The 23,559-nt window shown below is 42.8% G+C and overlaps 1 protein-coding gene across 2 annotated transcripts in view; it reads left to right on the top strand.

Annotated features, from left to right (window-relative positions):
- Positions 1-23,559, top strand: part of naf1 (nuclear assembly factor 1 homolog (S. cerevisiae)) — a 292,709-nt gene that overhangs the window by 90,008 nt on the left and 179,142 nt on the right. For both annotated transcript variants that reach the window (XR_005942629.1, XM_041184276.1), the window contains exon 4: positions 14,205-14,298. Coding sequence is in view for 1 of the 2 variants with exons in the window: in XM_041184276.1 (XP_041040210.1) it covers positions 14,205-14,298 (94 nt within the window). In the remaining variant the exon portion in view is untranslated. The remainder of the gene's footprint in view (positions 1-14,204; positions 14,299-23,559) is intronic.

Genomic DNA, 23,559 nt, shown 5'->3' with positions numbered 1-23,559 from the left:
AATGCCCCAGAAGGGGAAACATCATCTCCACGTCTACTTTGTCTATCTCCTTTAGCATCTTATATACCTCAGTTAGATCTCCTCTCATCTTTCTAAACTCCTAGCGAGTATAGGCCTAAACTGCTCAATCTCTCCTCATAAGACAAGCCCCGAAGGAGCGAACTGAAGTAAATTGTGGTTGAGCCATTAATAACTAGATAGGTATTTCTTAATACTTCATTTGCATAAAACAGCTCTGTGGGTGTACCTACATCACGTGGACTGCAGCAGTTCAAGAAGACAGCTCACCGCCACCTTCTCAAGGGCAAGTAGGGATGGACAATAAATGCTGGCCCAGCTGGTGAAGCCCACGTGCTGTGAATTAATAATAAAAAAAGCAATAAAAATTTATGGCTAAAATGTTAATAATTTTGCAGTTACTTGCAATATGGTCAAACATATCACCTAGGAACCCAACAAGAACTAACACATACAAAATGCCACCCTTCAGTTTACTTTGAATGATCTTTATAAAAATCATATGCTCATTTCTTTTCTTTAATTTGATTTTATTTAAGAACATGCAATTAAATGGCACTTTTTTTGTCCTCAAAGTTCCAACTGCTTCATAGGCCAAATTAACAAGGTCTTATAATATGAATAAATTACCTATTTGTAATTGGTTAGGAGATAATTGTTGGCCAGCAAACCAGGAGAGCACTCTGCTTTTTGAATAGTGGCATGGTAAAGCAGATATTACAAATGTTCACATGTTGAGGACCAAAATATATCCCATGCATTTCATCTGATAAAGCCAAAAGTTGAAAATAAAGAAAAACACGTGGAAATACTTCACAGGTGAGAGTGACTGCCATTGATATCGAGGCAGGATTTGATTGGGCATTGCATGAAGGAACCCAAATACTGAAGCAGTCCATGTCCACGTGCAGCAAGACCTGGACAACATTCAGGCTTAGGCTCACCAGTGGCAAGTAACATTCATATGCTGTACAAGTGCCAGGCACTGACCAGCAACAAAGAATCTACCCATGACATTCAATGGCATTACCATTGCTGAACTCCCTACTTTCAATATCCTGGGGATTGCCATTGACCAGAAACTGAAATGGACTAGCAATATAAATACTGTGGTGGCAGGAGCAGTTCAGCACCTGGGAATTTTGCAGAGAGTAACTCACCTCCTGGTTTCCGAAAGCCTGTTCACCATCCACGAGGCACAAGTCAAGAGTGATGGAATACTCTCCACTTGCCCAGATGCGTGTAGCTCCACCAACACTCAAACTCAACCAGGACAATCCAGGACAAAGCAGATTACTTGATTGACACTTCACTCAGCACAATAAACATTCACTGCCTTCACCACCAATTCACAGTGGCAGCAGTGTGTGCCATCTACAAGATGCACTGCAGCAACTCACCAAGGCTCCTTAGACAGCACCTTCCAAACGCACTTCTACCACCTAGAAAGACAAGGGCAGCAGATGCATAGGAACACCATCACCTGGAAGCTCCCCTCCAAGTCTCGCACCATCCTGACTTGGAAATATAATTGCCGTTCTTTCACTGTATCTGGATCAAAATCCTGGAACTCCCTAACAACACTTTCTACGCCAAATGGACTGCAGCGGTTCAAGAAGGCAGCACACTACCACTTTCTTGAGGGCAATTAGGAATGGGCAATAAATGCTGGCCTAGTCATTGGTGCCCACATCCACGAATGAATATTTCAAAAAAAGACAGCCAATTAACTAATTGTTTGAAATGTTGTTACTGTTACTGTTACTGTTGTAATATAGGAAGCATGGCAATCATTTCTGTGTAGTAAAGTCCCACAAACATATCATCTGTTTAGGTGTTGGTCGAGGGATAAACTTTGGCCAGTGTAGAACCCCTCCGCTCCTCTTCGAACAGCACTGTATGTTTGCCTGAGAGGTCAGTTGTGGCCTCATTTTATTCTCATCCAAATGATGTCACCAGTCACAGGAGAGCACTCCCTCAGTACTTTAGTGAAGATTTTGTTCTTACACATCTTCAGGATCCCAAAGCACTACACAGCAGAATGATTTACCCTTGAAATATTGTCACTATTATCGTACGGCAAACTTTTGTACAAAGTTTGGTTCCATAGGCAGTCATGAAAGAATCAGTATTTGATGTACATTAAGTCAAGTGAAAGGATAGAGATTTTCTTATGGACTATTTTCCTAACTTATTTAATGAGGTTAAAATGATTGTAATATGAGCAGGCAATTAAATCAAATTAGTTGAACTGTAGTCATTTGCCTGTTGGCCAGAAACTATTTTGTTTTATTTTTAAAAATGCCACCACCCTCATCTGTCTAGAAAATCTAATTTGAAGATGCAGATATAGGCTAGTAGCATAGTTTCACTAGCATACGGAGCGTGACAAGGGTGTGCATATGTAAACAGAGTAGATTGATGTTTCTGAGCACTTAGCTGGTGAGGTCACTGCTTAATCTCTAGGCTTGTTAACGTGCTGTCCATCTGTTCGACTGTGCTCATCTCAAATAGCAGACAACTTTGCCCAAGGCATATATGAGGACACGTGGCATATCCGATGAAAACTAACCAGTAATGATATGAGGGAATGGGTATGAACTAGTAGCAGGAAACTATATTTTCATGAACTGTATCATTAATGTTGCTTAATTATTTACAAATACAGATCAAACAGTAGTTAGCAGAGTTACATGCTTTGCAACTGCCATTTAAGTACCGAATTCATAAAATGAAAATCTACAGGCTGTACGAATTGTTAATGTATGAGAGCTGTCTTTGCCAAACTATAGAATTATTTTTGTTTTATATTTGAATATATTCATAATTAATTTTGAGACTATTTGCTTGCAATAAATAGTACTTTTTAACGTAATCAAAGTTCTAATTTGGTGTATAGGTTTTTCAGTCCAGACATGAAATCTTTAAAAGTACTTGGCTTAATAATTTCTAGATAATGATTTTCTTAATTCAAAGACAAACATATGGAAGAGATCAGTGGGCTGCCAAGCATATCCTATCCTGCCAAGCTACAGTTTGCATATAGCATTTGCATCCCCTACCTGGCCACTGTCACAAAGTCTCCTGGGAAAGGGGAAAAAGTGAAAATCGTAGGTTAATTTAGGAGAAGATTCTGGTAAAATCTTTTCCAACCGCAGAAGGTGACCCAGCAAGCTACAGGAGATAACGTGGACTCCCAATAGTGACATTAACTCCCAATGACATAGGAACAGGAGTAGGCTATTCAGCTCCAAGAACTGTTCCATCATTCAATTAGTTCATTGCTGATCTGTATCTTAAAGTTATTGCCTGTTTTCAGTAACACTGGATTGCCTTGCATAACAAATATCTCTCAATCTCAGTTTTGAAATTTTCAATTGACCCATCCCCAATAAGCTTTTTGGGAGAGGGTTTCAGATTTCCACTACTCTTTGTGTGAAAGATTGCTTCCTGGCATCCCGGCTGAATGACCAAGCTATAATTTTAAGGCTTTAGCCCCTTGTTCTACATTCACTATCAGAAGAATGTTTCTCGCTACCTATCCATCAAATCCTTTAATAGTCTTAAACGCTTCAGATAAATCATTCCTGAATTTTCTGAACAAAAATAAGCATTGGTCAATGGCCCATCTCTGAACTGCTTTGAACCTTGATCTTCCCAACCATGTGAAGAAAACAAAGTAGACACAACATTCTCGATTTGGCCTGAACATGGCCTTGTTTAAAGAAAATTTTATACTAGTTGTTTTATATTTGGTTGTCCTAGTAATACATCATAATACCTTTTTTGCTTTCACAATCACTCATAGCATTAGTCATAACACTTCATGACTTGAACATATTAAACCTCAGGACCATATCCCGCTCAGCAAGTATCAGATAACCCTAAATGATGTGCGGTTTCCTAAATCATTGTGTTTTGAGAATTTCTTACTTCACTCAGCCTTTACTACCTGCTGTCTACAGGTTTTATAAAACTCCAAATTTGACACAATGTGTCCTGGACTTCAATATTTCTCTGAATTTCTTATCAAAGTCATAAGTGATATCCTATGTCACTGTGACAAAAATAAACTTACTTTCTTCTACCTTCTTGACCTGCCTGTAGCCTTTGATCGCAATATCCTCCTCCAATGCCTCTCCCTTGCTTCCAGATGTGTGGGACTGGTCTCACCTGGACCCATTCTTATCTATCTAATCATAGCCAGAAATCACTTGTAACTTCTCTTCCTGCTCTTGCACCATTACATCCGGTACCCCTAAGGATTTATTGTCGGCCCCCTTCAATTTCTCATCTACGTGTCACCCCTTGGCGACACCATCCGAAGGCATGAAGGTATCCAAAGTTAGTTTTCGTATGCATTGATGACACCCAGCTCTGCCTCTCTCAACTCCTTCACTGTTGCTAAATTATCAGGCTGTTTTATCTGACATCCAGTATGGATGAGCAGAAATTTCCTCCAATTAAATATTTGGAAAACTGAAGCCATTGTTTGCAGTCTCTGCTGCAAACTCCCAATCCTTAGCCACTGGCTCCATCCCTCTTCCTGGCAATAGTTCAAGATTAATCCATTCTACGCACAATCTCAGTGTCACATTTGACACTAAGGTGATCTCCTGGCTTCATATTCATGCCATCACTAAGGCTGCCTGTTTCCACCTCGGTAACATCCCTGGACTTCGCCCCTGTCTCAGTTCATCTGCTGCTGAAACTCTCATCCATTTCTTTGTTATGCCTATTCCAATGCAATTCTGCTGGTCTCCCATATTCTACCCTTTGCAAATTTGAGGTCATCCAAACTTTGTGGTCCGTGACATAACTTGCACCAAGTCCCATTTCCCTATTGCCCCTGTGCTTGCTGACATGCATTGGCTCCTAGTCAAGCAACATTTTGATCTTAAAGTTCTTCTCCTTTTCAGCTTCCTCCCATGGTCTCACCATTCCCTATATCTGTAGCCTCCTACATACAACACTTGGGACGTCTCTGCGCTCCTCTAAATCTGGCCTTTTATGCATCCCTTATTTTGATCGCTCCACCATTGGTGGCCATACCTTCAATTGTCTAGGCTCCAAGCTCCTCAATACTCTCCCTACACCTCTCTGCCTCTCTACCTTGCCTTCTTTTAAGACAGTGCTTAAAACCTGCCTATTTGGTCAAGTTTTTGTTCATCTGTTTTAATATCCCTTTATGTGGCTCAGTATCATACTTTGTTTTATAATGCTCCTGTGAAGCGCATTGGGATGTTTCATTATGTTAAAGGTGTTATGTTGTACATATTTGCCAGTTACTATTAATTACATCTATCTTGTTTAACCTTGTAGAAAAGTCTAGGCAGCTGAAATGTTGAACATAATCAGACTTGTGCAAACCTGTGTCAATTCCACCAACTTGTATTTGTACAAGGCCTAGTATGGAGAGAAACACCTTGGGGTTTCGTTCGGTTTTGAGTATTGCACCTCATATATATTTGCCACGAAGGAGATTAAGTGCAGATTCATAGGAATGATGCTGGAGCTGGAAGGGTTAAATTGAGGGCAGGTGCATAATCTTGGTTTATTGTGTCTTGAGTTGAAAGGTGGCCTAATGAGTTGCACAATGATGAATGGACTCAATAAACTATTAGATCTGTCTGGAGAATCCAGAGCAAGGAGGCATAATAAAATTAGAGCTGGGTCATTTTAAACGTTCAAATTTAAAATAATTATTTCACACAAAAAATTGTGGAAATTTGGAACATCCCCAAAAAGCTGTGCATGCTCAGCCAATTGAAAATGGAAAGACTGGAGATTGATTTTTATTAGCTAAGAATGTCCAGGGATGTAGAGTAAGTCAGGTAAACAGGGTTGTAGTGAAATAGAATGGCCTACTATATATAACTGGAAAAGAAATGATGGCTGATTCAGAAAAGATATTAGGAGAGTTGACCAAAAGCTTGGTCAAAGAGATAACTTATTGGGCGAATCCTAAAGGATGCGAAGAGGATTCCTAAGCATGTGCCTGGATGGACAAAGGCATGGTTAACAGTAATGGGATTGGGGTTCGTAAAGGGAGTGAATCTTTACAAGAGACCGTTATTGGAGGAATGCAGACTGACAAGGGACAAGACTGGAAAAGATAAGAGATATAGAGGAGTAAGCCCATGAAAGTATTAATCTTGTGTTTAAATCCTAAATTGGAAGCTTTGGGGTTATGTTAGGGTAGCAAGGACAGAGTGGTAGATCCAGTTGGGTGACAAGTAGCAGAGTTCTGGATGAGCTGAAGTAAATGAAGGTTGGAAGATAGAAGACCAGCCAAGAGAGAATTGGAATAGTTGAGCCTGGAAGTGACAAAGGCATGAATGGGCTGAGGCAAAGGTGGGGGCGGGTGATCTTATATGGGTGGTGGTAGTTGTCTTTTTCATGGAGAGGATTTGGCATTGGTAGCTCGGCTTGGGGTAAACTGGAATGCTGAGGTGAGCCTAAGCGGGTGGCCGGGGAAGAGGATGGAATCTGTGTTAAGGCTACCAAGTTTGTGGTGAGACCCAAAGTTTATGGCTTCCGTCTTCCCAGTGTTTAACTTGAGGAAATTGCAGTTCATTCAAGACTGGATGCTGGGAGGATTCTGATAAGTGATAGGGTGACAGACTCAACAACGCACTGTGAAAATATTGCAGTTCCAGTTTCTTGCCTCAGAGGGAGCTCTTCTGCTTCTGTGGTTTGTTGGGGGCCTCTAGTGGTAAAAGCTCAATATTGCCCTGTCACAGTCCCTGCCGGATCTTGGTTTGTCTGTGATCCTGTATCGGAAATATCACTTTGAAGATAATCTTTTAAGCTATCTGATGCTCATCATCTCAATTTTCACCAACTGCCGCCTCCAAACATTGACTGACCTGTAGCTATTAACACTTTTATCTAGTATTAAATAGCCCTCTGGCACAATTCACATTTGAAAAATCCATTCTAAAACTGCACTGTTGAACGTTTTCTACAGTTCAAATCGCTGCAATATGAAGTTTTCCCTCACCCATTATTATGCTTTACTAAAATCTTAGTGAGAGCACTGGAGTAGATGTAACTAATCGCAAAGACATTAATCATCTTGCTTTGGGCTAAGTCTGACTAGTGAATTATACTTAGGACATTTCAGTTTCTAATTGTTCATGGTATAGAGAGACAGTATTTCACCATAGAGGCCATTGTATGAAAGTCAAACCATCAAAGATAACCATTGCTTGCTTGGTAGGACTTTTGCCTTTGCAACCACCTTAAATTTTGGGCAATTAATCTAGGCTGACACCAAAGTTTGATACTGAAGGAGGAATTGCACTGATAGAGGCCCAACTATTAAGCTGCCGTTCCTGTGGTTTGGGTGGATATTGAAAATCCCCTGGCATTATTTGAAGAAGTGGACTGCTATTGTTGGCCTACATAAAGCACTTCAAAGTAATTAGTATGAAACATTTAGATGTTTCTGAAAGCTGTGATAAATTACAATTAAGTATGTTTTCTCTTCCTTTAGATTTTTTCTTCTTGTAGGTGCTGCTATTGGTTCCACACTTAGAATCTAAGAACATAAATAGCAGCAAGTGTGAGGCCATATGGTCTCTCGAGCCTCCTCAAGTCATCCAGTAGGATCATGGTTAATCTCCAACCTCAACTTTACTTTTACGCTCAATCCCTTTATCCCTTGTTTCCCTTAGAGTCCAAAATGCTATCAGTCTTGGCCTTGAGCATCAGCATCCCTTTGGGGTAGAGAATTCTAAGGATTCCCAATTCTGTTGAGTGAAGAAATTTCACCTCATCTCAGTCCTAAATGGCCGACCCCTTATTCTGAGATTGACTCATTCTGAACACCCAGCCTGGAGAAACAGGAAAAACAGCCTTTCAGCACGTTTTAAAATGCCCCTGTGAAGCACATTAGAATGTTTCATTACATTGAAGGCATTGCATAAATACAAGTTGCTGTTTTCCTTGATAAGCCCTTTAAAAATGTCATATACTTCAGTGAGATCACCTCATATTCTTATAAAATCCATAGAGCATGGGCCTATTCTACTTCATTTCTCCTCCGAGGACAACTCTCTCATCATAGAAATGAATCCGGCCTAGTGACTTGTTCACAGCTACCTTAATGTAATAGAAGCCCTCTTTTTTAAAGACAACGTGATGAAAGCTGCTAAAATAAGGAAGAAAATATGATTGATGCAGCATTACAACATTTTACATATCAACCAATTCTGGCCTTTTTGAACAGGGTCATCTTTTATAAACTGAGTTTGAAATAAATTGCTTCAAATTGCTGTTAGTGTTTTTTATGCCCTGTGGACTTATTATTATTCTTTAAGGAGGAAGAGTAATGGAGAACCAGGTTAGATATGATACTTCAATACCACATAGACATATTGTAGTTGTGCTTTAAAAGAGGACGTTAATTTTTCTATTACCCAGTGTAAGAATTCTGAATCTTTGAGGGAGGTATAGTTGGAAGCTTGTGATAATTTTTGCCCCATGTAAGCATTCCATTTGACAAAACATGCCTATAAAATTATATGTATAATGTAGATCAATGTGTGTAGATGTCAGAGTACTTAACTTGTAAGTGAATGTGGAATATATAATTTATGCTCCGCTATGACGCATTTGAGCATTCACATTTCTGTGGAAATGGTGCTTGGAAAACGCTTTTTTGGCAAGTTATTTCAAAGCAGTTGGTTTTATTAATTTTAAAATTTGATTCAAGTTGGGTTAAAAACTAAATTAAAAATAAAACATTAAATAATACATGAAGTGGTTAACTCTTCCTCTTTTGTTCATCCAGAATTTATTACAAAATTAATTTATGATGTATTACCTAATGGGGGTGGGGGGGGTGTGGTTACGTGCCCAATCACTATATTCTGTGTGTAAGGATATCCAAAGATTTCTCTGTTATCTCAAGCTAGGCTAAGTTTGTAATCAGTATATGTTGATCCTTTGTTCTGTTAGCAACACCAGAGTGTCTCTCCCAGCTGTTCTGATCATTTTAAGAGCAACTCTCCAAATTTAGCAACTGCTCATTTGTTGGTTTTCAACTTCCCTGTGCCAGTTTACTGACAGTATTTAATCTTGGGCCGCTTTAGTCTGATTGCTATGACTTTGGGTGATTGACATCTGCCATGTTAGTTAATGAGTTTAAAACTTTGATCCTTTAGTGTGACTGATTCATGCAACACTTGTTTATTGTTTGCTAACAATTTTCTAATTGTGAAGCCACTCTTAGTTCAATATAGAGGTTCATTTTGTCTGCATTGAGGGCCATCTTAGCTATATGAAACTTGATTAGTCCTCAAACAGAGATCCCATAGATGATACTGAAGACCCCTTGCATCCCTTAGTTACATAGGGAAGTGAATTTCCGCAGAAAACATTCTCAGAAGTGTTTCCGAAGCATGAATGTTTATATAAGGGAGAAATGGTGTGACCTGGTGTTTTCTTTCATTGGCATCAAATCAGCTCAACCCGACAATCTAGCTTCTAGTCTTTCGCTATCCAACACGAGCCCCAGTCAAGTGGTAAGAATATCCAGCAAGGCAATTTTATTGCATTTAACTACTTATAGCACCTTTAACACAAAATGTCCCAAGGCACTTCACAGGGGCGTTTAAGAAGTAAAATATGACACCAAGTCACATAAGGAAATATTAGGACCAAAACCAGTGTCGAACAAGTAGGTTTTAAGGAGTGTCTTAAAGGAGGAAAGCGAGTAGGAGAGGTTTAAGGAGGAAATTTCAGAGCTTAGGGTCCAGCGGTTGAAGTCAAGGCTACCAATGGTGGAGCAATTGAAATAGGGGATGCTCAAGCATCTAGAATTAAATGAGTGTGGATATCTTGGAGGGTTTAATTGCTTTAGGGGGTTAAAGATAAGGGTGAGTGAGCCATGGAGGGATTCAAAAATGAGAAGCATTTTAAACTGGGACCCAGTATAGGTCAGTGAACAAAGGGGTGATCAGGGAAAGGGACTAGGTGCGAGTTAAGACATGGGCAGCAGAGTTTTGGATAACATAAGGTTAATGGAGGGTAGAACATGGGAGTCCAGCCGGGAGTGCATTAAACTAGTCAAGTCTAAAGGTTACAAAGACATGGATGAAAATTTCAGCAGTGGATGAGTTGAGGCAAGGGCAGAGTCAGGCTGCTACTGAGGTGGGAATAGGGGGTCTTAGTGATTGTGCAGGGGGAGGCGATGGAGTAGTGCCATTGTCGTTGGATTAGTATTCCAGAGACCTAGGGTAATGTTCTGGGGACCCGGGTTCGAATCCCACCATGGCAGGGAGGACCCAAGAGCGATAATAAGGGAGATGTGTGTGGAGAGCATTCACTGACACCATATTTTACGTGGCCTTGGCTGTGGCATCAACTGTGGTGTTAATGTAGGTCAGTTCTGACTGATAGTAAACCCCACGAAGAAGCAGCTCAAATGAGGCACAACCCACTGAAGACAGAATACCAGAGCAAAATAGCAAAATACAGTGGATGCGGGAAATCTGGAAAAAAAAAAAGAAATGCTGGAAGTACTCAGCAGGTCAGGCAGCATTTGTCGAGGGAGAAATGGAGTGAACCTTTTTCAGGTCTGTGATCTGAATTATTGCAATTAATTATTACAATCCCCATGCAAGAACCATAAACTAAATGAAGAGATTACCAACAAGATTTCACTTATTGTAACTTTCTCGTTAACAGAAATCAGCCAATGCAAATTAAACATTAATTAACAGGCAAATGATGCTTCAAATAAAAATATAAATTTTACTTTACTTTGTTGTATCAACTATTTAATGTCTTGCACAACCCCTAGCATTTGCATCACTCCCTGCAGATGTGGCACTACATAACAGCACATTGTGGAACTGTGTAGCACTGACCTACCTTGTGTGAATAAAAGACTCCTATCTGACAACTGCTTTCACCTCCGAGTTTCATGGGTACAATTATCACCAGCAAGGCTCACTTCTGTGAACCCTTTCTTCCTTGTGCATGACAATCCGGATGGTATAGTTTTCTAAAGTTCCTTTGCGGCTGACCAACCAATAACACCTCTTTTTCTGATTTGGCCATTTCTGGGAAAACACTCAGCTCTTTAGATTCTCCTAGTTATATACCTTTTCAGGTTTTAGACCTTTTTTAGCCAGCTTGCACAGTGCCTCCAAGAGCTGCTGTCTCCTTTTCTCCCAGAAAAAACTGACCACTTCCTGAGTAGGTACAGCTCCTCCCAAGAATTCTGGCTTTCTCTTTGTGTCTCTGTTTTCTCCTTGTGTCTGCATCTGTGTGCTGACTGCCTTCACCTTCCAGCTGTCCTGTTTTTATGTCTACAGCTCTCCTTTGTGCCTGGCTGCATGGCGTTTGTATCTTAACTTATTTCTTGTTGGTACTGCATCCAGGTCAAGAGCTGTCAGATCACATTTATCCAAGAAAAGTAAAATTGGTCTCTTTACAATTGATGCAATCCTTAAAAGTGCTGTCAAGCATTCTCCAGAACTTGCTGTGCCCCTAGGCAAGATGTTCCAGAACAGCTACAACACTGACATCCACCTGGCAATGTGGAAAATTGCCCTGGTATGTTCTGTACACAAAAAGCAGGACAAATACAACCCAGCTAATTGCTGCCCCATCAGTCTACTCTCGATCATCAGTAAAGTGATGGAAGGGGTCATCCTCAGTGCTGTCAAGCAGCACATGCTTAGCAATAACCTGTTCACAGACACTCGGTTTGGGTTCTGCCAGGGCCACTCAGTTCCTGTCTGCATCACAGCCTTGGTCCAAATATGGACAAAGAGTTGAACTTCCAAGGTGAGGTGAGAGTGACTGCCCTTGACATCAAGGCAGCATTTGATTGAGTGTGGCATCAAGGAGTTCTAGCAAAACTGGGGCCTGTGGGAATCGGGGTTAAAAACTCTCCGCTGATTGGAGTCATACCTAGCACAAAGGAAGATGGTTGTGGTTGTTGGAAGTCAATTATCTCAGCTCCAGGACATAATGCAGGAGTTCCTCAGGTAGTGTCTTTGGCCCAGCCATCTATAGCTGCTTCATCAATGACTTTCTTTCCATCATAAAAGGTCAGAAATGGGGATGTTCATTGATAACTGCACAATGTTCAGCACCATTTGCAACTCCTCAGATAGTGAAGCAGTCCATGTCCAAAACCAGCAAGACCTGGACAATATCCAGGCTTGGTCTGACAATTGGCAAGTAAACTTCACACAAGACAAGTGCCAGGCAATGACAGCCGCCAGCTGGAGAGAAGCTAACCATTGCCCTTGACATTCAATGGGATTACCATCACTGAATCCCCCACTATCAACATCCTGGGCGTTACCATTGACCAGAAACTGAACTGGACTAGCCATATGAATAATGTGGCAACAAGAGCAGGTCAAAGGCTAGGAATCCTGCAGCGAGTGATTCGCCTCTGTACTCCCCAAAGCCTGTCCACCATCTACAAATCAGGAGCATAATGGAATACTCTCCACTTGTCTATATGAATGCAGCTCCAACAACACTCAAGAAGCTTGACACCATCCAGGATAAAGTTGCCTGCTTGATTGGCACCCCATCCACAAACATTCGTTCCCTCCACCATTGACACACAGTGGCAGCAGTTTGTACCATCTAGAAAGTGCACCACAGGAACTTGCCAACCCTCCTTAGGCAGTACCTTCCAAACCCACGACTGCTACCATCTAGAAGGACGAGGGCAGCGTACACATGGAAATTCCCTTCCAAATGACTCACCATCCTGACTTGGAAATATATCGCTGTTCCTTCACTGTCACTGGGTCAAAACCCTGGAACTCTCTCCCTAACAGCACTGCGGGTGTACCTATACCACATGGACTGCAGTGGTTCAAGAAGGCAGCTCGCCACTTTCTCAAGGGCAGTTAGGGATGGGCAATAAATGCTGGCCTAGTCAGCGACACCCACATCCCACGAACGAATAAAAAAGAAAAAAAATGTGCATTCAACAGATTTTTTAAAGAAATTACTAATTTTATTTACTGTACTGCTTCTAACAATATACTTTTCTAGTGACCGGTGGGAAGTGAGAGTTTGCACAGAAGGGAGTTTGAGTTTAATGCTTTTGTTAGTTTCCTTGGATCAGTTACTGTAAATTGAGTTGTGTGTCTAGCAGTCTTGTTCTAGCGATTTGGGTGACTACAGTTCTCTTTTTTTAAACTGCAAAACAATGACAACATGCAGAGAAACTTGCAAAGAACACTTTAAAGTCTTAGGCATCACCATTGTAAATGAAAAAACAAAAATAAAAATACCTGCAATAACTATATCATCTAAGAAATGTGCTAATTAAGGGTAGATAGCAGGACAAGCAAGGTACAGATAGCCCTAGTGGGGGTGGGGTGAAGGAATCGAAATAGGCCAAAGGGTAGAGATAAAACAATGGATGGAAATACATTTAAAAATAATGGAAATAGGTGGGAAAAGAAAAATCTATATAAATTATTGGAAAAAAAGGGGGGGATCGGAAAGGGGGTGGGGATGGAGGAGAGAGTTCATGATCTAAAATTGTTAAACTCAATATTCAGTCCGGAAGGCTGTAAGTACCTAGTTGGAAGATGAGGTGCTGTACCTCCAGTTTGCGTTGAGGTTCACTGGAACAATGTAGCAAGCCAAGGACGGACATGTGGACATGACAGCCGGGTGGAGTGTTGAAATGGCAAGTGACAAGGAGCTCTGGGTCATGCTTGCGGACAGACCGAAGGTGTTCCGCAAAGTGGTCACCCAGTTTGCGTTTGGTCGCTCCAATGTAGAAGAAACCGCATTGGGAGCAACGAATGCAGTAGCCTAAATTGAGTGAAGTGCAAGTGAAATGCTGCTTTACTTGAAAGGAGTGTTTGAGCCCTTGGACGGTGAGGAGAGGGGAAGTTAAGGGGCAGGTGTTGCACCTTCTGCGGTTGCACGGGAAGGTGCTGTGGGAGGAGGTTGAGGTGTAGGGGGTGATGGAGGAGTGGACCAGGGTGTCCCGTTGTAAATGACTTGGGTTTTGACTTTGTTTATGTGTCACAGCAAAATGTGTTCCAGGTATGATGAGGTGTAAAGCAGCTGTTAGAGGAAACAGTACAAAATTAATTATTGTGCGTTTACCTATTTTAATCAACAGTGGCTGTTAATATATCAAGGACTTACATTGTATTTCATTTGTTTCTTTTTTAAACCAGGATCTGCCAAAAGTTGAAGAAGTAAATATTGTTCTTCCTGACGAGGTAGCAAAGGAGCCAATTGGGTTTGTCTCCAGTATTATTGACCAACTGGGTAGGTAAAGCATATATCACTAAAATAACATATCTCAGCCATGAGTTTAGATTAATGTGGCATGTAGAAGTAAAATTACTGATCTCCATGAACTTAATTTCCTTTAGAGGACTTCATTTCTGTGTTAACAGGATCGGGTGATATTGCGGTCGGTGGGCACGCATGAGAGTCGAGAGTGCACCTGTCGATGATTAAACAGGCAGTTAAGCCCATTAAAAAGGCAATTGACCAAATTTTACGTTGCCGGTGCAATTTTGTGCCCATCGCATGGGCAACATGGGCAGGTGGCCATTCTGATTTTTTACATTTCTCATCCAAGGGCAGTATAAAAGAGCATTGGCAGTGTGAATTAGGAGTTTGCTGTTGCTTTATTGCTGATATTTCATACCTTTTCCTGTGGTTTCTACTGAACTGCTTGCATTGCGAGTTTTTTTTTGAGGACTCTGGTTTGCCCAACTCTCGGAGGATTTCTGGAGAGTGCACGAGACGGTACCATTTGCATTTCTGGCTGTAAAGTTCATGGTAGCCCGCAGCTTTTTCACATCTGGTTCTTCCCAGGGGTCAGTGGGTGATCTGTGTGGTGTGAACCAGTCAGCTGTCCATAATTACGTCAAACTGGTCATCTGACACTAGCTTCAGACAGGTTGTGTCATTGATTCATTTCTGGACAGATGAAGCCAGCCGGACTGAGTGAGCCAGAGACTTCTGGAGAATGAGGATAGTGAGGTAGCTCCAAAGGCCGCAGAGGTTGACTCTAGCGATGGATCCGATGAGGAGCCTGGTGAGACACAGGGTGAGAATATGGAGGCAGACATGTGGAACCTTTAAGGAAGGCCTTGATCCAACGCACATTCAGCTAGGCTGTCAAGGCATGACTTCAATCTCAGGCCAAGGGCGCTGCCTCTTTACCAAACATTTCTGAGGAGGCAATCCTATGAGCTCAATATTGAATCACAACCTCTGCAGTGAAGTTTGCAGCCCCTGCTATCAAACATAAGCCACTACTGTGCCCTGCAACTATGGAAAAATGAAGGATACTCGGGCCATTAAAACAAAATCAATATTTCTATCTTTTCCACAGTAACAAAAAAGGAACATAACATAATATAATATAATGTTAAATGTCACACAAATCATGCATAATGATGAAAGGAAAAAATGGCACCTGTGAAAGCTCCTTTGTGCTCATGGTGCCTTAAACTTAAGCTTGCAAGTGCTGTGTCTGAGTGACCCACCCCCCTCACTGGCATCGGCATTGGAGGCAGCCTGCTGACTCTGCTGTCCTGTCAGTCCTGATGACCTTGGCGGTTGTCCTCCAGCTCACTGGGCTTGAGTGGGCTCAGTTTGGGAGGGTGCGTCCAATGCCATGGCTGGGCACTCCTCAGTCGTCCAGGCCTTATCAGTTGCCATGGTCACTGACAGAGGGATGGAGGAGCTGCTGCCCTCCTCTGGAGCACCCTGAGGATCCCACAGAAACGACAGGCAGCTTGACTGCCAATGTGAGGTAGGTTTGGACGTCCCTGCTCCCCAATGATGACGTAACAGAGAGACTAGGTGCCTCATCCATCTCTCTCACTAGCAGTGACCTCCTGAGTTCACTGCCAGTGTGAGGGTTTGCAGGTACAAGCGCAACCCCAGGAACCCCTGATTGAGTTCCCGGAGTCACCTTTTGGGAGTCGCCACTCTGTTATTGGAGGAGGCAGTGCATTCTGTGTTCAGGGTCAACGCAGTGCTCATGCTCCGCATAGGCTCCTCCATGATGGAGACCATGGCACGCAGACTCCCAGGGATCTCTGCCAGATCTTCATGTGCATCTTGCTGGACATCCAGCACCTGCTGTCTGATAGATGACCCCAGGGGATCTTCAACTGCCTCGGAACTAGCATGGGCCTGGTCTCCAGCAATCCTCCGACTGCTGGCACCCTGGGCCTTCTCTGCCTCTGCCAGCTCTCAGGTGAGTGCACTGTACCCACACCACTGTAAACTACCATCTGAGCCGATGAACTAACGCCCACCGATGTGCTTGTGGCTCCTCCTCTGGTATCAAGCGAGGGTCCTTGTGATTCCAGCAGCCACTGGAAGATGGTGCATCTGAGGGAGGAAGACAATCATCACATAGTCAATGCGCATGCTAGGTGAGTTGCTGAGACTATGGATAACTGCATCATGGTGGCACCATGATTGCTAGATCATTCGGGACCCTTGCTTGGAGCTTCTCATTTGAGATGTGACAACCCTACGTTGTTTGCACACTCCATCAGTGTCTCATCTATCCACTGGACTCTTGCCTTTCTCGGAAATGCCTGCCTCTCTGTGACCTGAGGACCTTGCTCCACATCACACTGTAACTCGAGGGTGTCCATCTCAAATTTGTTCAGTCTGAGCAGGTTGGCCACCCCACCACCATTTCATGTGCGCTCCATGGATATTATGGCTTCTCTTCTCCTGTACGGACAAAAGTCCATTCATTAGTCCACTCTCTACCTGTAACACCATATTAGCCTCACACTTGGCCCCCACCTTGTCCCCCACCTTCCCCAACCCCTGAGAACCAGGTTGAGGTGCCCATCAGATTTGTGAACCTCACCCTTCTATGCACCGAAGGCTAATGGTCAGATCTCCCAGCCTTTGCCGGCACAGGTGCATGTGCCTTTTGTTACTCCATTTTATATGGCTCAACTCCTGAGGGCGGCCACCCTTCAAGACATCTCTATACTGTACCATGCCAACTCGGTATTCGCTCTTGCTGAGCACAGAAGATCATTAAACCTTTTGTGGCTCTGAATCCAGATGCAGCGCACCACACCATGCTGCCCACTGACCTGGGCTCCTGCCTCTGACTAGGCCTCCTTCGCCTGGTGTAGTGCCCTCCTCTTGCCATCCTGCAAGCATGAGGATGCCCTGCCTGGCACTCACTGCCTCCACTAGAGTGTGCAGGCACTCATCCAAGAAGCAGGGTACAGAGTGCCCACTGGCATTGCCCTCCTGCCTGGTGTGCCCAGCGGGTGCTGAGGCCATACCTTAAGCCAATTTTTGTACTCTCTCCTGGACAGCTCTGAGGCTTCTCAACAACTCCTGGCAGCCTTCAGGGAGCTTCATCTGCTGAATTTAAATCCGCTGCTGGCTTCCCATTGGACACAGCATCTGCCATGCTCCTGCCCCTACCAGCTGCATGTTCCATGCTGGACGGCCCTTAGTTGGCCAGCCAGTGTGCGATCACTTTCGACTTCTGTTCGAGGCCAGAAGCGAAAATCCCGGCTGCTTCCGGGCCCGTCGATCATGTGTGCATAACATGTACAAAATTCAGGCCCTGGTTTGTGGGAATAAAGTGGGCTAAGTGGATCAAGTGTCAGTAGTGGAACATTTAGGCGATGTTTTCCATAACCAACCTAAACATTATGATAAAATGTTTTATCATAATGTTTAGGTTGGTTAGGGAAAAGGACAAGGAACAATCCCAGAGTAAGAATAATTAACTGGTCAGCAGCCAGCTTCAGTGGGGTGAGAATGGGCCAGATCAATTGGAATCAAAAGTTGCCAGGCAAAACTGTAACTGAACAATGGGCTGCCTTTAGAAAATGAGTGTTCAGGCACTGACAAACATGGTATGTGGTGGATGCAGATTCAATTGTGGGGATATGGATAATTATTTCAAGAGATGATTTACGGTTACGGGAAAGAGGTGAGGAAGTGGGATGAGCTGAGTTGCTCTTACGTAGAGCTGGCATGACCATAGTGGGCTGACTGGCCACCTCATGTGTTATAACCATTATATGATCCTCAGTACAGCAATCATTCTGGTGCTGCAGAGCATCAGTCTGTCTTTTTAAACCCTTTGGCCATTCAGTAGCACGTTTAGCAAGTACAGAGTTGCCCTGATCTTAGCTGTGTGTGATTTTCTTGATTGCTGTTTGATGACACTTGATATTAATTCATGTTAATAATGTGCAGCGGGGCAACAGTTTCTGTTGAGAGGGACCTGTGTGCATCTCCAAGGAAGCTGTATTGGAAATTATGTATTTAGAACATATGTTGTCCACTTTGTAGGGGGGACAGACCTGTAATCTTGTTTGTTAAAGTGAGAAATATTAACTTAATTACAATAACCCATTTTTATTATCTTTTTCATACATCAGTTGGTCTGAATCAGTCTTAATCCTTAATTAGATAAAATGTTGTTTGAATTTTTAATTGTTAAACAATTTTGACTCACAACATGCATACAATTTACTCTATCTTATTTTCTGGATTGCTTCTTTGTGTTCCATATTTATTTTGTATGACAGAATGTTTGCACCCTCTTTTTTGTACTGTTCATTTTCCTATGAGATTAATCACTCTTTGCTGATGCTTGTCTGTTCAGACACAGTCTGAGAATAGAACATAACATAGTAATCATAGTAGTTTACTTTGAGAAACTAGTTTGTAACCAAAATGGAACTGTCTATTTTTTTCTCTTCAGCCTGCTATTCTCCTGAGGTATCCACAAGGTAGTGGAGCTAGTGGAGCTGGGAGTTTGGGTCATGTGTGCCAGTGTTTGCCCACATAAGTCTGCACACTGCATGCTTGGGGGCCAAACCTCTTCTGAGTCCCTCTGAAGCCTGTCGCCATGAGGAAGCACAGCTGAAGATTTGCCAATGGAGAGGTTGTGTACTGACTGCGAGAGACTGAACATTTGGTTCTTTTTCTCATTGCTGCTAGCCAGTGATGTAGGCTGTAAATAAGAAGCAAACTAGCGCACAAAAGCTAACTCTCCAACCATCACTAGATACTTTGCTTCAATCTGTAGGTCAAAACTTGTGGAGTGGAGCCCAAAGGTGGATTGAAAATAGAAAATGCTGGAAAAACTCAGCAGATGTGGCAGTATCTGTGGAGAGAGAAACAGAGTGAATGTTTTGAGTCTGTATGGCTCTTCTTTAGACTCTTCTTATGGACTTGAAACTTCAACTCTGTTTCTCCCACCACAGATGCTGTCAGACCTGCTGAGTTTTTCCAGCATGTTCTGTTTTTATTTCAGATTTCCAGTATCTGCAGTATTTTGCTTTTACCAAAGGTGGATTGATATCTGTCAGCTTTTAGGCAACTCCTACAAACAAACTAGCGCCAAACGTAGTGCCTTGCATTTCTTTGGACTTATTCAGGGAGGTCAAGAAGTAGACCCTAATGTTTGGACACCTAAGGTTTTCCATAAATTTTCCTCAGGCTTGTGCCCTGGAGAGGGCACTCCAGATTTGTTGCACAGCGTTAACACAACACTGGAGACAGCAGGTTCGAGTGATAAGCCCAACTCAGTTGGTATAGAGAACAATACTATGGGGCTGTCTCCTAACATTTGTGTCTCCTCACTGTTCAGCCACCTCCTAGCTCCAATTGGGCTGATGCTATGCTGCCTGAACTCAACAAGCATGGGAAACCAGCACTTCTGCAACTTCAACACAAACTTCTCTGCCTCTGCTGGAGGGACAGGGTAGTAGCAAGATGAGCATAATGCAAAGATTGTGAGCCTGCACAAGAACAAATGCGACCGCAGTGATTGCAACATCGAAGTATTGCCTTGCTGAGCATTATGAGAAGATTATTTGCCTGTGTTACCCCTGTCAGACTGCAGGTCCTGGCTGAGCACACCTACCCAAATCCCAGTGTGGTTTCAGAACTGGAAGATCCACTATTGGCATGATCTTCTCAGACTGTCAGCTAAATGAGAAATGCCCTGAACAATAGACCACTGTACATTGCCTTCATTGACCTCACCAAGGCATTCGACTGTGTGAGCAGAGACAGTCTATTTAAGCTGTTGGAGAAAGTTAGTTGCCTACTGATGCTGCTCAATGTGATATTTTTCCATGACAACGTGATGAGTAAGGTCAACTGTGATGGGGCAACATTAGAACCCTTTGAGACCTGCAGTCAGGTCAACAGGGTTGAACATAAGAACTTAGGAAATAGGAGCACGGGTGGGCCATTGGGCCCCTTGAGCTTGTTCCACTTAATCAATGAGATGATGGCTGAACTGATGTGGCCTCAACTCCACTTTCTTGCCTGCCTCCCATAACTCGTTTGACTCCCTTGTCAATCAAAAATCTGTTTAACTCCGCCTTGAATATATTCAATGACCCAACCTCCACTGCTTGCTGGGGTAGAGAATTCCAAACACTAATGACGTTCTGAGAGAAGAAATTCCTCCCACTGCCTTAAATGGAAGACCCCTCATTTTGAAACTGTACCCCTCGTTCTAGGTTGCCCCGCGGGGGGAAACATCCTCTCAGCATCAACCCAGTCAAGTACCCTCAGAATCTTTTATGTTTCAATAAGATAACCTCTCATTCTTGTAAACTCCAATGAGTCTTGGCTTAACTTTTCCTCATAAGAGAGCTCCTTCATCCCAGGAATCATCTGAGGGAATCTTCTCTGAACTGCCTCTAATGCAATTATATCCCTGTTAGGTAAGGTGACCAAAACTGCACACAGTTCTCCAGGTATGGCCTTACCAATGCCCTGCACAGTCGTAGTAAGACTTTCCTACTTTTATATTCCATCCCCTTTGCAATAAAGGCCAAAATTCTGTTTGTTGCCTTAATTACTTGCTGTCCCTTCATGCTGACTTTTTGTGATTTGTGTACAAGGGCAAGAGTTGCCCTCTACTGCAGCATTCTGCAGTTTCTCTCCACCCTTTTCTATTCTTTCTGCCAAAATGGACAAAGTTGCATTTTCCCACATTATATTCGCCATCTGTTAAATTTTTTCCTACTCACTTAACGTATCTGTGTACACCTTTGCATACTTGTGTCCTCCTTGCTTTCCTGACTAACTTTGTATCATGAGTAATCCACCCCTTCATCAAAGTCATTAACATAGATTCAAAATAGTTGAGGCCCCAGCACAGATCCCTGCTGCACTCGAGTAGTTACAGTTTGCCAACCTGAAAATTACTCATTCTTTCCTGAGATTTAGCCAGGCCTTTATTCATGCTAATATATCACCAAATGCTCTTATATTCAGTAGTAGCCTTTTATATGTCACCTTATCAAATGCCTTTTAGAAATCAAAATACACTAATCTACTGGTTCCCCTTTTATCCACCCTGTTTGTTACATCCTCAAAGAACTTTAAATTTGTCAAACACAATTTCCCTTTTACAAAATCACATTGACTCTGCTGGATTGTATTATGATTTTCTAAACGTCCCGCTCTTATCTCTTTAACAATGGATTCTAGTATTTTCCCAATGACGGGCTATAGGCTAATTGGCTTCTAGTTTCCTGCTTGCTGTTTCCCTCCTTTCTTGACTTGAGCTGTTACATTTGTGGTTTTCCAATCTGTTGGGACCTTTCCAGATTCATGGGAATATTGGAAAATTATAACCAATGCATCCAATATCTTTCCAAAACGGCACTCCTGACATGTCTTTTTTCTTCCTTAACCGAGGTTTCCCAACCCACTGTGGTTGACAGGGCCTGCAACTGTGCCCGACCCATCTCCCATGCCTCTGCCCTCCCACCTTCCTCTCCCTCCCAGAACCATGTTAGGGTCCCCTTGTCCTCAGTTTTCACCCACCAGCCTCTGCATTCAAAGTATCAGCCCTCACCATTTCTGCCAACTCCAGCATGATGCCTCCACCAAACGCATCCTCCCTTCACCCCCCCCCCCCCCCCCCAAAACCCTGGTCCACTCCTCCATCATTCTCCTTCCATGGCACCTTCCCATGCAATTGCAAAAGGTGCAACACCTGCCCCTTTACCTCTTCGCTGCACACCATCCAAGGGCCCAAACACTCCTTCCTGGTGAAGCAGCGCTTCACTTGCACCCCCTTCAATTTAGTCTACTGCATTCGCTGCTCCCAATGCGGTCTCCTCTACATTGGAGAGACCAAACACAGATTAGGTGACCGCTTTGCGAAACACCTTTGGTCTGTCCGCAAGCATGACCCAGATCTCCCTGTCACTTGCCATTTCAACACACCACCCTGCTCTCATGCCCACATGTCTGTCCTTGGCCAGTGAAGCCCAACACAAACTGGAGGAACAGCACCTCATCTTCTGATTAGGTACTTTACAGCCTTCCGGGTTTAACATTGAGTTCAATAACTTCAGACCATGGACTCTCTCCTCCATCCTCACCCCTTTTTTTATCCCCATATTTCAATATTCATTTTTATTTTTAACCATTTATTTTTATTTATGTTTATTTTCATTTTTATTCATTGTTTTATCCCCATCTTTTATCCTAATGCTGACCCCCCCCACCCCGCAACCCAACAAGGGCCATCTGCCACTTGTTCACGTTGTTCTTTCCAGAGTGCTTACCCTTGTCCTTCTGTTATCACATTCTGCTTCCTGACCTTAATGCCACCATCAGCACCTCCTTTAGCCAGTATCACTATCATTAACACCTCTTTGTCCTGTCCTTTTGTTCATGACATCTTTGCCCCCACCTATCACTGGCCTCCTAGCCAGCTTCACCTACTCCACCCCCCCCTTACAAAATGGTATAAATTTTATCACATTTTTATTTCTCTTTAGCTCTGAAGAGGATTCATACGGACTCAAAGCGTTTACTCTGTTTTTCTTTCCACAGATGCTGTCAGACTTGCTGAGTTTTCCCAGCATTTTCTGTTTTTACATCCAATATCTCTGCCGACACTTCTTTTAAGACCCTAGGATGCAGGCCATCAGGTCCAGGGAACTTGTCAGCTTTTAGTCTTATTAGGTTTTCCTTTCACTTTTTCTCTAGTGACTGTTCTAAGTTCCTCTATCTCTCTTGCCTCTTGATTCCTAACTATTCTTGGGATGCTTTTTGTGTCTTTACTGTGATGACTGATACAAAATACTTGTTCAAAGCCCCTACCATTTCCCCCTTTCTGAATCATTATTTCCCCAGTCTCTTCCTCTAGGGGGTGAATGCTAACTTTACCTACTCTTTTCCTTTATATATACCTGTAGAAGCTTTTACTCTCTGATTTTATGTTTCTTGCCAGTTCTCTCTTGTATTCACATTTCTTCCTCTTTATTTTCTTAGCCACCCTTTGCAGGTTTCTAAAATTTCCCAATCTTCTACCCTATTACTAATCTTCGCAGCATTGTATGAGCTTTGTTTTTTTCAAATTGATACCATCCTTAACTTCCTTAATTAGCCACGGATGATGCATCTTTCTGGTAGAGTCTTTTTTCCTGAATGGACTATGTCTTTGTTGAGAGTTATGCAATATCTCCTTAAATGTCTGCCACTGCATCCCCACTGTCTTATCTTTTAAATTCTTTTCTC

The sequence above is a fragment of the Carcharodon carcharias genome, chromosome 1, assembly GCF_017639515.1.
Source record: "Carcharodon carcharias isolate sCarCar2 chromosome 1, sCarCar2.pri, whole genome shotgun sequence".
Lineage (NCBI taxonomy): Eukaryota > Metazoa > Chordata > Chondrichthyes > Lamniformes > Lamnidae > Carcharodon > Carcharodon carcharias.
Note: the sequence above shows the minus strand (reverse complement) of the source record. Positions and strands in the feature narration are given on the sequence as shown.